The sequence below is a fragment of the Pezoporus occidentalis genome, unplaced genomic scaffold (genome assembly GCF_034315485.1).
Source record: "Pezoporus occidentalis ecotype Australia unplaced genomic scaffold, CSIRO_AGI_Poc_V1 ctg278, whole genome shotgun sequence".
Classification (NCBI taxonomy): Eukaryota; Metazoa; Chordata; class Aves; order Psittaciformes; family Psittacidae; genus Pezoporus; species Pezoporus occidentalis.
This window is the reverse complement of record NW_026914697.1, coordinates 125,892-138,480: the sequence shown is the minus strand read 5'-3', so window position 1 is coordinate 138,480 and position 12,589 is coordinate 125,892. Positions and strand designations below refer to the sequence as shown.

The 12,589-nt window shown below is 52.9% G+C and overlaps 1 protein-coding gene across 1 annotated transcript in view; it reads right to left on the bottom strand.

Annotated features, from left to right (window-relative positions):
- LOC134166988 (fibrillin-2-like) overlaps nt 1-12,589 on the bottom strand; it is a 95,886-nt gene that overhangs the window by 22,509 nt on the left and 60,788 nt on the right. The window contains exons 14-27 of the mRNA XM_062625176.1: nt 11,389-11,508; nt 10,635-10,760; nt 10,042-10,164; nt 9,096-9,371; nt 8,679-8,732; nt 6,969-7,094; nt 6,457-6,582; nt 5,795-5,914; nt 4,934-5,071; nt 4,803-4,853; nt 3,582-3,707; nt 2,789-3,016; nt 2,582-2,707; nt 2,115-2,243 (exon numbers count right to left, since the gene is read on the bottom strand). Of these exons, the coding sequence (XP_062481160.1) occupies nt 2,115-2,243; nt 2,582-2,707; nt 2,789-3,016; nt 3,582-3,707; nt 4,803-4,853; nt 4,934-5,071; nt 5,795-5,914; nt 6,457-6,582; nt 6,969-7,094; nt 8,679-8,732; nt 9,096-9,371; nt 10,042-10,164; nt 10,635-10,760; nt 11,389-11,508 (1,869 nt within the window). The remainder of the gene's footprint in view (nt 1-2,114; nt 2,244-2,581; nt 2,708-2,788; nt 3,017-3,581; nt 3,708-4,802; nt 4,854-4,933; nt 5,072-5,794; nt 5,915-6,456; nt 6,583-6,968; nt 7,095-8,678; nt 8,733-9,095; nt 9,372-10,041; nt 10,165-10,634; nt 10,761-11,388; nt 11,509-12,589) is intronic.

Here is a 12,589-nt window from a genome sequence, read left to right as displayed (position 1 = left end):
CAAACAAGAATTAGTCAATTGAAAGCAGATGAGAAGCTGACAGAATAAACCCAAGCATTGGCCAGATGGGAGGAGCTGTAAAGAATGATCTGGGGAGAAAGGCTGATTAAATGGGCAGGTGAAAGGGAGCCCTTACAACCCTGACTGGAAATAGAGTGGGGTGGAAGAATGCAGATGGTCTACCAGAACTCCTCGTGAAGGACTTGATCTGTGCTATGGGTCTGGGGAACTGGACAGGGGCTTGATTAATGGTTGAGGCTGTTGATTCGTGGCTGAGGTACGAAAATGCTGCGCATCCCAAGGAACGGGGCAGAAACAGCAGCACTTGATGAGCTCTCACCCAGAAGTGAGGCCAGGTTGAGAGTCATTTTAGCAAAGATTGGGTGGAAAGCAGGCCAAGGAAAACTGGTTGAATCAGCAAGCTTCAAGCTGGCAGAGACACAAGCTATCAAATGGTGAACCTCTTGCTGAGCAAGGGATTTCTCCATGTGCAGGCATTTGATTTAATGGCACGTGGCTGTGGGATGTGCAATGACAGCAGTGCTATAAAGACCAAAGCTTAATGTGTCTTCTAATAGAGGAGTAGAAATAATAGGTCTACTAATCTCAGTAGTGATCTAATCATGATATAACTGACAGCTCCTTGCAAGGAACACACATTACCTAAGAAGGGGACCAAGCTACATGTAACTGGATTTAAATGACCGATGTAGCCTGTGAGACATCATTTAGGGCAGGTAGATGAACCAAGTTAGGAAGACACCTGTGGTGGCATGGAGACATCTACAGAAACATCTGCAAGTTGAGAAACATTCTGCAATGCTGTTGGAAAAGCCATGGTTCAATGTAAGGGTTGAACATACGGTACGAATCACGTCTGGAGATGGGTGTACATTTAGAGTGTGGATATGTAAATAATCAGTGGCAGAATAAAGAGTAGATGGGTAACACAAGGCTGAAAATAAGTAGAAGGAGATGAGACATCACCCAAAGGACGGAGCCAAGTGTGCATGAGAACTGGAGCTCACAGCCAATGAGTTCAAGCTGCTGGCCTGGCACAGCTCCACTGGGCAGTAGCCAACCTCCAGCATAGAGGTTGCCGTCTCCCTACAGAGCAGGAATGAAAATACCAGGCATGGTTCCTGTCCCAGCTCAGTGGCAATGCCAAGCTCAAGCTCCAGTTGCTGGTGGCTAAAACAAGAGGAAAGGTTAGTGGCCAAGGTTTGGTGCAAGGGGAATGAGCATTGTGCACGAACAAGAACGAGATGGGAAAGGAAACACGGGGCCTTAGTTTAATGTAAAATAAGGGAGGCAACATCACACTGGGATTGCAGGGAAATGCCCTTTGGGTACAGCAAGCAGGAAAGGGATGGGAAAGAACTGGAGGAAAGCTGGTTGGTGGCACCTGTGGCCTCCCACAGCTGAGGTAACGGTGGCCAGGAGGTGGCAGGGCAGGACCAACGATATCCCATGAATGCTGCACAGGAAGAGCCCAAGATGCACTATACTACATATATATATATGTATATATATATATATATACATATAGAGTCCTCCCTGATGCTGGTCTGGGCTGCCAGTCTCCTTCTCTGGCTCATGGGGCACCACCAGCCCTGGTGCCAGGCACAGGCTCTGGCCTCTGGACCAGGAGGTCACCACAAATAAAGGTCTCTGAGGGAAGAATCCCAGTTTTGGCCTCCAAGTCTCACAACCTTTTCACTGCCTCTGCATGGGGCAGAGCCTTGGGGCACTGCTAGCAGAGATAGCGTGGAGCCCTTCACTGCTGCGCCCAGGTAGAGCACAGCAGTCCCAGGATTACATCTGTGGTGCCCTCAGCTCCAGGCACAGCATCCCTCTCTCTACACGTGCTGCCCTTCAGCCCAGCTCCACATCTGCAATGAAAACAAGGCAAAAGACTCACTACCCTGGACTCCCACTGCTCCCCCAGAGGACAATGAAGAGATCTGGCTTAATACCAAGGAGCAGACAGACAGGATGCTAGAGAGCCAGACACACAGGGAGCAGCTTGGCACAAAGCCCTTTGTGGCGCCAGCTCCTTTCTTCCCTGTTGCAAACGAGTAAGGTGCAGCCCTGCCCTGGAGACACGTCCTTACCCATGCAGTTCTTCATCATCATGAAGCCACTCTCATAGCCTTCGAAGCACTCGCACTCGAAGCTGCCCGGCGTGTTGACACAGGTGCCATGGCCACATAGGTCTGGTGAGATGCGGCACTCGTCGATGTCTGTGGGGATGAAGAGCAGCTAGTGGAGGCAGAACAGACTACAGGCACCGCTACAGCTGCCTGTACTGCACAGCAAATTCAACGAACAGGGACTGGCAAGGACTTCTCTTCCTGAAGGGAGAGACAGCAGTTAAACTTGCTCTCTGGTGCAGGATTCATCTTTCATCCCGTGAGCAGAAGGAGCCTTCAGCTCATGGACCTGCCTTTGGCTTCTCAGTATGTCCCTAAGATAAAAGCTGTGGCTCCGCTGGGTTCCACCATCATGCTAAGAATTCCACGAGGTGGACAAGGCTGCAAGATGGGCAAGAGTGTTCCCGAGGAAGCTGCTCTTCCCTTACCTGTGCAGTTCCTTTCTTCAGCGTCCAAAGCAAAGCCGTTGCCGCAGATACACCTGAAGCTGCCAATGGTGTTTCGACAGGTCCCATGAGTGCACAGGCCGGAGAAGACCTTGCATTCATTCACATCTGTGGGTGAAGACAGAACAGCAACGTTTCAGGGAGGGGATGTCTGCAGTGAACCTTCGAGTCCCCAGGCAAGCAGCTCACCTTTGTAGAAAGGCCTTCCTGAAAGCACGTCTCCTCGGTTGGCGAAGCCGGGTCCCCTTGGGCAGATGGCCTTGTACTCACTGGAGCCAACCTTGGGACACTCTTCACAGTCGATGCCCCACGCTGAGCCCACGGAGCAGCAGCACATGTCGATGCGGTACTTGCCTGGCAGGGGCTCCGTGCACTCATCCTCATCCCATTTCATGTAGCACTGTTCCACACGCACATCTGGGGAGAGAGCAGAGCTGAGCCCTTGACTGCAGCACCCAACCTCTGGGGAAACCAGAGGTATCAGTGCCTGTGACACAGTTGGCAAGGTTTCTGGAACAGCTTTGGCTGGAGCATCCTCCAAGCAATGCCCAGGTAGGGGCCATGTGGATGAGGCCACCTTCTTTGTGATGCTACAAGAGATTGAATAGCATGGCCATGGCCAGCCTGTGACTGCAACAGGACCAGAGAAAGGAACCTCCACAGTGTAGTAGTGCAGGTGGCCCATATGAAGGGCAGAGTTTTGTCATGGTGTGCCCAGAAAGCAGCCAGGAGTTGTTTTAGGGCTGCTGGGCCATGTCATTAACCAGTTAGGTTAATTGCATGTCTACCCCTGAAGTCCACCCAAGGAGAATGATTGCTTTACTAGCTGAACCTGCAGACACGAAGCTATGGCAGCCTTGCAGGTATGATGTGCCATCACTCGGTTCTCAAGACTGCTGCACGTGGTGGGTAGGGGATGGTTGGAGCACTGTAGATAGGGCTGAACAGTGAGCAGGATGTGGCTGAGAGGAGGTGTCCTTACCCACACATGTCCTAGCAGTGCCATCAAGGGTCAGTCCTTCTGGACACTCGCACCGAAAGGAGCCAGCAGTGTTCACACAGCGCCCGTTTGGGCAGACACCAGGGAAGACCTCGCACTCATTCACATCTGTTGGCACAAAAGCAAGAGGCAGGCATGAGAGCAGCACATGGACAAGCCCAGTGTGGCCTTGAGGAGCTCTTGGAGGAGATGGAAGGAGTCCAAAAGACTAAAACCGGCATCCTGTCACAGAGCCACAGCCATGCCCAGCCACTTCTGCAAGGGCATTCCAAAGCCTGTCAGAGATAGCGTGGTCCTGTTGGCTGGCATAGCACTGATAGAGTGACAGCAGGACTCACAAACAGGAGTACTGCTGGTGGAGCAGCTACACTTGGAACCCCATCTCCAGGTACATGAATGACAAGAAAATCATCATCAGGAGTCAGCATGGATGGAGCAGGGGGAGTCATGACTGATGAGCTGGATCTAATTCTATGATAAAGTGGCTGGCCCAGTAGGCAAGGGAGTAGTGGTGGACATTGGCCACCTAACCCTGAGCGCTGCTTCCCGTAAGGGCCTCCTACAGAAGCTGCTGATGTATGGGCTGGTTGAGCAGATAGTGAGATAGATCGAAAGCTGTCTGAATGGCTGGGCCCAGAGCGTGCTGTTCAGTGGCCTCAGTACTGGGTCTGATCCTGTTTCACATGGCCATTAGTTATCAGGATGATGGGGTAAAGCGTATCCTCAGCAAAGCTGCTGCTGGCACAGAGCTGGGAGGAGCGGCTGACACACCAGAAGGTCACGCTGCCATCCAGAGGGACCTTGGCAAGCTGGAGAAATGGGCTGCCAGGAACATACACAAATGCTGGAGGTCACCCAGCTGGAAGGCAGCTTGGCAGGAAAGGGCCTGGGGTCTTGGTAGACACCAAGTTGAACACGAGGCAGCAACGTGCCCTTGCTGCAAAGGCCGGTGGTATCCTGGGCAGTGTTGCCAGCAGGTTGAGGGAAGTGATGCTTCCTCTCTACTCAGCATGCATGAGGGCACAACTGGAATTCAGCTCTGGCCATCACAGTATGAGACAGAGATGGACACAGTGGAGACAGTCCGACAAAGGGCCACGAAGCGTAGATCCCCCACCAAAGACCCAGAGTCGCAGGACAGCAATAAGGAGTGACCATGCTCCCAGTCAAAACCCTCGTCTTCTGGGTCCTGCAGCAGTTTACCTTCACATGTGACCCCCTTCATCCTAGCATATCCCCGGGGACAGGCAGTATCTGCAAGGAAACAGAGGAAATGTCAGCCAAGAAATGGGCTTCCCCCTGCCTTCCTGAGGGTGGTGCCGGCAGAGCCTTACCAATCTCACAGCGCTCACAGGGGCTGCCCCACGCTGCCCCCAGCGTGGCACAGCACTCGGATTTCAGGGTGGCCCCGTTGATGTTCACCTCACAGCGTCCATCCTGGATGTTCAACCAGCACGTCCCTTTCATGCTGTCTGGAGAGGCAAAGACAAGACACGAGTGAAGAGCTGCCCCTTGGTGGACGTTCCCAGCTCCATGGAAGCCAGGCTGCCATGAGAAGCAGCTAGGAAGAAACTATCGTGGAGCTGCAGCGGGACTATTGCTCCCTGGTGTCACTTTATCCTTCATGCTGTGGAGTCAAGTGCATGGACACAAACTCTGCTGGTCTCCTGAGCACTGCTGTGCTGTGAAGCAGCATTTCTGTGCTCTCTGATACACCTATTGCATCACTTCTGTGTCCTGCCCTTCCCCTAGTTCCAGCCTGCTCCTCTTCCGGGTAGAAACAGTCCTTTCCTCCAGCTGCCCCTCACCACCAAGAGTGGGAAGTGGGTACCTTACCGTCTTGATGAGAAGGGATCTACTTCATCCTGATGTGCCTTAATGTCAGCACACTACAAACCCATCTGCTGAGTGAGAACCCACCATCCTGGTGCCCTGAGGATCCCCTGGGACCCCATGGCTGTGGCACACTGCTCAAAGCACTGCCTGAGGTTGCAGCTTCTCAGGCTCTCTGGATGCATGAGTAAGATGGTAATTGTTATCAACAGCCAAAGAAACACTGGATGAGAAAGAGAGGGGTCAAAAGATCCCCGTCCCCAAGCCACGAATACAAGGCTTGCTTCAGATGAACAGCAAGGGGTGATGATGGGCACTGCTGATACCAGCCACCGTCCCAGAGCTGCCTGTCACATCCTTACCCACGCAGATGGTGCCGCTGGGGTCCAGCTTGCTGCCAGGGGAGCACTCGCAGGCAAAGGAGCCAGCATTGTTCCTGCAGACACCGTTCACACAGGGGTTAGAGGTGCACTCATTGATATCTGTGGGAAGAAAGGGACTGTCACTGCAGTGAGTGCCATGGGACCTGGTTTTCTGGGCCAGAGACGGGAGGGAGATGATAAAGAACATGAAGAAAAGAGGTTTTCAACTGTCCAGAGGACCCTCAGTCCAGGCCATTTTTCACCTTCTTTACAGAAAATCTCTTTTTTTTCCCCCTCTAAACAGACATTTATGCACAAAGGGCCAATTCTCAAACATTTGAGGACTTTGTGGTCAGCAAATCGTTTCCCCCACTCCAAAGTGTAAGCTTGCAGTCAACTCGCCAAAACTTGCAATTTTGATCAGGTTTTAGCTAAAATTTGGGAGCCCTAGAGGAAATTGTTGTGGTTTTCTGTCACTGAACAGCCCAGATGTTCTGGGTTTGGATGTCTGCTCTTTGGGATGAAGTGTGAAACTTGCCCCTTGCAGGAAAAGAAACCACAAACCCAAAGGCTGGATCTGCTCCAGTTCAAACCACTGTGGTTAGACCCTGAGCTCCCTTTCAGGCATGAAGATGCTCTCAGGTCCCTTCAAGTCACGTTACCTTCACAGGTATCTGTCTCTGTCCTGAAGACAAAGCCCTTGGGGCAGGTGCAGGTGTAGCTGCCGGGTGTGTTGCGGCACAGTCCGTTGTCACACAGCAGGCGATTGACAGTGCATTCATCAACATCTGTGGGCAGAGAGATGGGGTTGATGAGCTACAGCATCCTCAGAGCTCTGGCAGCCTGACAGGCACAGAAATGCATCGCCACCCTCAGAGCAATGCCATGTGGAAGGTATGTTACCTTGCTACACGTATATGCGATGTACATACATGTAGCTTGCCTGGTACAAGGTGCCACGCAAACACAAAGCACCTTGTGCTCTTCTATGTGGACAACGCATCCCTGAACGGGAACAGAGCTTGAGGGCATCAGCTCTATCCCCGCAGGCTCCTGGGCAGTCAGAGGCCTGCCCCTGGCTCCCAGCCCCACACCGAGTGCGGGCCACCCTCTCCCCAGCACCCCTGAGCTCCTGGGTGCCCGCCACAGGGAGCTGGGGCTGCCCTGAACTCACCCACACAGTTCTTGCCCGTGGGATCTGACTCGTAGCCCAGGTTGCAGATGCAGCGGTAGCTCCCGCGCAGGTTCTCACACATGCCGTTGGGGCAGATGTCAGGGTTGAGGGCACATTCATTGATGTCTGCACAGGGAAAGAAGGCAAATCAGATGGGTCCTGGCAAACACAAATACAGAAATCTTCCCCCCACGCATTCTGCATTGCTCCTTACAGTGGGCACCCCACTGCAGAAATCCTTCCTTCCTGTCCCACTGGTTTGACCCAGTAGGTCCTGGAGACCCCTTTTCCTCCCTTTCTGGGGCTATGGCACTGGGCATCTTGTCCTGGGGACACACAGGTGTGATCTAGCATAGGGCTCTGGGCTCAGAAGGAGAGAACTGCATAAGGGGTTGAGATAAACCCCAACTTCAGTTCCATATCAAGGCTCTCAGGTCTTTCTGTTACATTCCTGGCTCTCCTTACAGTATCTTTATCCCAAGTACTCAGGGCACACCATTTAATTATCCCTCCTACTGGTAAAGCTGGGAGGAAGAACTGTTCATAAGATGCTATGAGCAGGATGCTGGGTCCAGCTGGGGCAAGGGCAGAGCATGATGGACAACCTGCTGTGGTACCCGGGCAAAGAGATTTTACCCTGGCAAGAGCCAGGCTCCCCACAGCACAGGGCAGGTTTGTGTTTGTACAGCAGCATCCTCACAGTGCCATAGAGCCAGATGGCAAGAAGCCCAGGCCAGGGCTTCCCAGACACTGCTGGCCTTTGTCTCCACGCCGTTGGATTTCGGTTACATCCCCTGGGAAATGCAACCCTGGAGAGCACTGAGTGCATCCAGCCCTGGCTGGAAGCAGCAATGGGCTGACCAGAGCACATCTGACGTTAGCTTCTTGCTAGAAAGCATCTTATCGTTAGCCTGAAACTGGCTTTGGCCAAGAGACGGTGCCCTGGAGGGAAGCCCAAGAAGTCACCAGGGCTTTGCCTCTGGCTCATTCCCATTTGGAAAGTTCTGAAAGGCCGGAGCTCGCTGGCTGCTTTGTGCTCTTCCTGCTGATCCAAGCACTGCCCGGGGCTGGCAGCGCAGCCGCCTGCCTGACCTCTTGCTGTCTAATTCAAAGCAGCCCATTGGCAACACATCCCAACACACGCTTATCACCTCCCTCTCCCTGAGCCCTCTTCCCCCAACCTGTGACCATGGAGCTGGAGGGCAGGGGATGGAAACAGGCAAGAGGATGCAATTGGTCATGCTCTTCATTCCCACCAGAGCAGGGAGTAAAGCCGCACTCTGTGTGTGCATCCCCAGCAATGGAGTTCCCACAGGGTGCCAGGAATCAACTCCTTGGTTCAACACACAGTCCCTGGGGATGCTTGCTCAACATTAACTCATGGAGGGAGCAGACAAGACACACAGCACTCCTCTCTCCCTGTGCCCAAGCTCGCATCCCACCCACTGACACTCACTAACACAGAGATAGGCTCTTGCATGCACTTACACCCACCCAGGCTATGCAAACTACCCTGTGCTTACTCACAAACAGCTCTTACATACACGGGTGTCATGGACTAGCTCTCCAGCACACCCTCCGCAGTGCCAAGCCTCCCATGGCACACACACCTACAGATGCATGCACGCTGCATTAAAAGCAGCTGAAAGAAGGAGCTGAGAGTGATGTTGGAGGTGCTTGTCTAGACTCTGGCCCATGGGATGCACGTACCTCTGCCATCAGCTGTTATCCCAATGCCACTGCTGCAGAGCGCCTGGAATTCAGCTGTGTGGAAAGCACAACGGAGCTGTTAGCTTTTCTAGACAGTTCACACCCAGCCACATCAACTCTTGGTAATGCTGGATTTATTGAATGTCACCTATGGGCTTCCAAGCAGTGTCAGTTTACACTCATACACTGTGTATTTTAGAGCTGACACTCAATAGTCCAACACTGCGAGAAGCCCTGCAGAGAGATCAGCATCAGATTTGTGGATCCAGCCTCAATCTGTAACCACATGGCATTCCTTTCCCACTGCCTATGGCTTTCCCATGTCCTTGCCAAGCTGTCAAGGCCATCTCCAGGACCTGGGGTTGTCTCTAAGCACCTCGCAGGCTCTTTGCAAACTGAGATGGAAGAGGAGCTCACCAGAGTTCTTGGCTGGACAGGGCTGGCAGGGCTCTCCAAAGCCGTGGTCTGGGTTAGCGCAGCAGCACTCGGACTTGGTGACTGCCCCTGGGAAGGGACGAGCACATGTGCCCTTTTTAATGCCTCCGTAACACGTGCTGCGCATGTGGGTGTCCACGCAGACCCGGCCATCCACGCCGATGGCCAGGCCCCCCAGGCACTCGCAGCGGAAGGAGCCCTCTGTGTTGATGCACCAGCCGTTCATACAGATCCCTGGTGTCTCACACTCGTCGATGTCTGAAAGAGGAAGGAGAAAGTGGCTGTTACTCAAACACGGGCAGAAGGAGGCACTGACAGGAGCTTTGCGCTCTTTTCCGGGGTGACTTGGATGCTAAGAGGGTGCAGTTCGAGCATCACATCCCTTGTGTGCTCTGCTGACTCTTCCTGATGGTTCAAAGGAAGCAACAGGGATCTTTGGTCTCCTCAGACCCAGCCCATTCTCCGTTTACAGCTCAGTGACCCAGAGAATTCACCCCATGTCAAAGCAGCATATCAAAGAAGTGCTGTGCTCTCCTCCTCCTCCTTTCTCCACTCTGCCTTCCCATTCTAACCGGCCTGGCTTTGGGAGGTGGCCCACAAAGCGCACTGGAATGTGCTGCAGGGGCTGAGGAAGCTGTGGAGATGAGTGCTGCCAGCTCACATCGGTAACAGGAAGCTTCACAGCCCTGCTTTACCTCCCCCAGAAAGAGGATTGAAGCTCCAATTTGTGCTGTAGTGGAGGTGCAAGAACATTTCCCCCTGTGCCCGTTTTGCTGTGAGGGGGCCATTTCTGAAGGCAGAACAGGAGAGGTCTGGCAACAGCCTTGGTTTTCCTCAGCTCCTCTTGTCTCAGACACAACACAAGTCCCCAGGAATGTGGGCATCAGGCTGGGAAGAGGACAAGGGCCAAGGCTGGGGACCTACGCACCGACACAGTACCGCCCATTGGGAGCCAGCACAAAACCGGGCTTGCAGATGCACTTGAAGCTGCCATCCTCATTGATACACATCCCATTGAGGCACATGTTGGTCGTGGCACATTCATCATGATCTGGGGAGGACAAACAGAAACCATGAGTTGAGCCTGAGAGCTTCAGCAAGACTCTCCTGTGGTCAAAAACGTTCTGACTCCCATCTCCTGGTCAGATTGGTTCTTATGGCAGTGGGTGCTAATCCTCAAGGCAGAGATCCCACTGCTGCTCCTGGGTGAGAGCTGTCCTGCTGCATCCCTGCTGCTCTCAGTACCATGGTCACCAGTGCAGCTCACAGCAGGACTCAGACACTGGCTGCTGGAGAATGTCCTCCTTCCAGACCCAGCCCTGCTCATGCTCCTGGACCCCAAAACCTACAGGAGCACTCCGGCAGCACTAGCACCCTTAGAAAACACCTTCCCATTTCAGTCCTCTCATTTTAAGATGCACTCAGCCCTAGAGATGAAGGGAATACAGCAGAGATTAAAGTAATCACCAAACCCTATGAAGGACATAGTCTCAGTCCCAAGTGCATGGGGAGGTAGCTTACCAACACAGTTCTTGCCATCAGGGGTGATTTCAAAGCCCGCATTGCAGATACACTGGAAGCTTCCATCAGTATTAACACAGCGGCCGTTCCTACACATCACCCCATTCATGATGCACTCATCGATATCTGCCAGGGAAACAAGCACAAGAAAGTAGCAGCAGGTGGAGTGAGAAGCAATCCAGTTTAGGATCAGATCCAGTTTAGGATTATAGAATCATGGAATGGTTTGGGTTGGAAGGGACCATAAGGTCATCCAGTTCCAACCCCCTGTCATGGGCAGGGATGCTTCACACAAAGACCATGTCACCCAAGGCTCTGTCAATCACCCTCACAGGGAAGAGCTTCTTCCTTATCTCTAACCTGAACTTCCCCTGTTCCAGTCTGAACCCATCACCCCTTGTCCTATCACTCCAGCCCCTCTCCAGCATCCTTATAGCCCCCTTCAGACACTGGAAGCTGCTCTGAGGTCTCCATGCAGCTTCTCTTTTTCAGGCTGACCAGCCCCAAAATGCCACATGTAACAGGTGTTGTGAAGAAGTGAGGACCTGATTTCCACCACCAGAAAGAGAACCACAAGAAGGATTCAGCTTAAACGTTTTGGTGTCTCTTCCAACCCAAACCATTCCATGATTCTATGACTCTTCGCTCCCCTTCCCCTTTACAATCATTTTCCTTTGGTACCTTGGTCTCATAACCCACTGACACTCTTACAGCACGCTGTGTCCTCCCCAAAAGAGAAACAGAGCACGCTTACCAATGCAAGCCTGCTTTGTGGGGGTGCTCTGGAAGCCCTCGTGGCACTTGCAGTGGTAGGAGCCCGGTGTGTTCACGCAGTCACCATGCACGCAGGGGCTGCTGGAGCACTCATCCACATCTGCAAGAAGAAAAGCCCGAACCCATGAGTCACCATGATACACAGCTGCTGTGTACAGCAGCAAAGGCTGCCTTGATCCTGTCCTTTCAACCCCAGCACTCAGCATCCTGACATCACAGTCAGCAGCGGATGCATCCCTTCCTTCAAGCGAACCAACTGCAACACTCAGCTTGGTGTCATCTGCAGGCTTGCTGAGGATGCCCTCAGTACCACTATGGCATTGATGAAGACATTAAAGAGCATTGGCTCCAGAATGGACCCTTGAGGGACACCACTCGTTACTGGTGTTCACTTGGACTTTGAGCCATTGTCTGTAAGCCTTTGAACACAGCCCTCCAGCCAATTCCTTATCCATCCAGCAGTCTCTCTACCAAACCCACATCACTCCAATGCAGAGGTAAGAATGCTGTGGGGAACTATATCAAAGACCTTACAGAAGTCCACAGAGATGACATCCACAGCTCTTTCCTGTCCACGGATGCAGTCACATCAAAGGCCACTAGATTGGTCAGGCACAACTTGCCCTTGGTGAACCCCAACAGACCCAGCTTCTCAAAGGCAGACCCATGATCATAGAAGCCAAAACCCTGAGTATGGCAGCAGCCGTGCAGCCAGGCATTCACCCTGTTCGATTCTGCTCCTCCCTCCTGAGCCCTTTCCTCTGATGGGAGGATAGAATAACACCATCTGCTCTCAGTGACATGGAGCCTCTGGGTGGTTCTAAGTTGCCTTGTTGCAGTATCATCAGACCCTCCATGGATCTAGGCTGCATGATTGGCTCTTCCTGGGTCTCCCCTCCTCACATACCCTTCGTTCTCCAAACCCAGTGTTGTATCTCTTCTGTAGAGGCACTTCAGAGGAAGGTTCTTCCTTCTGCCCTGAGCAGAAACAAGGGTCCAATCTCTCCATCTTGAGACTCACTTATATCAGTCAGCTCGAGGCTGAATTCAGGCTTACCTCCCCCTTGCACAGCCTTAACCCAGGGCTGTCACTCAGCCTGGGCCAGCACACAACGCCATGCAGTCACGTTCCTGGCTACTACACTGCTTATGGCAATGCTGTGGCTACCACAGGAGTGGTC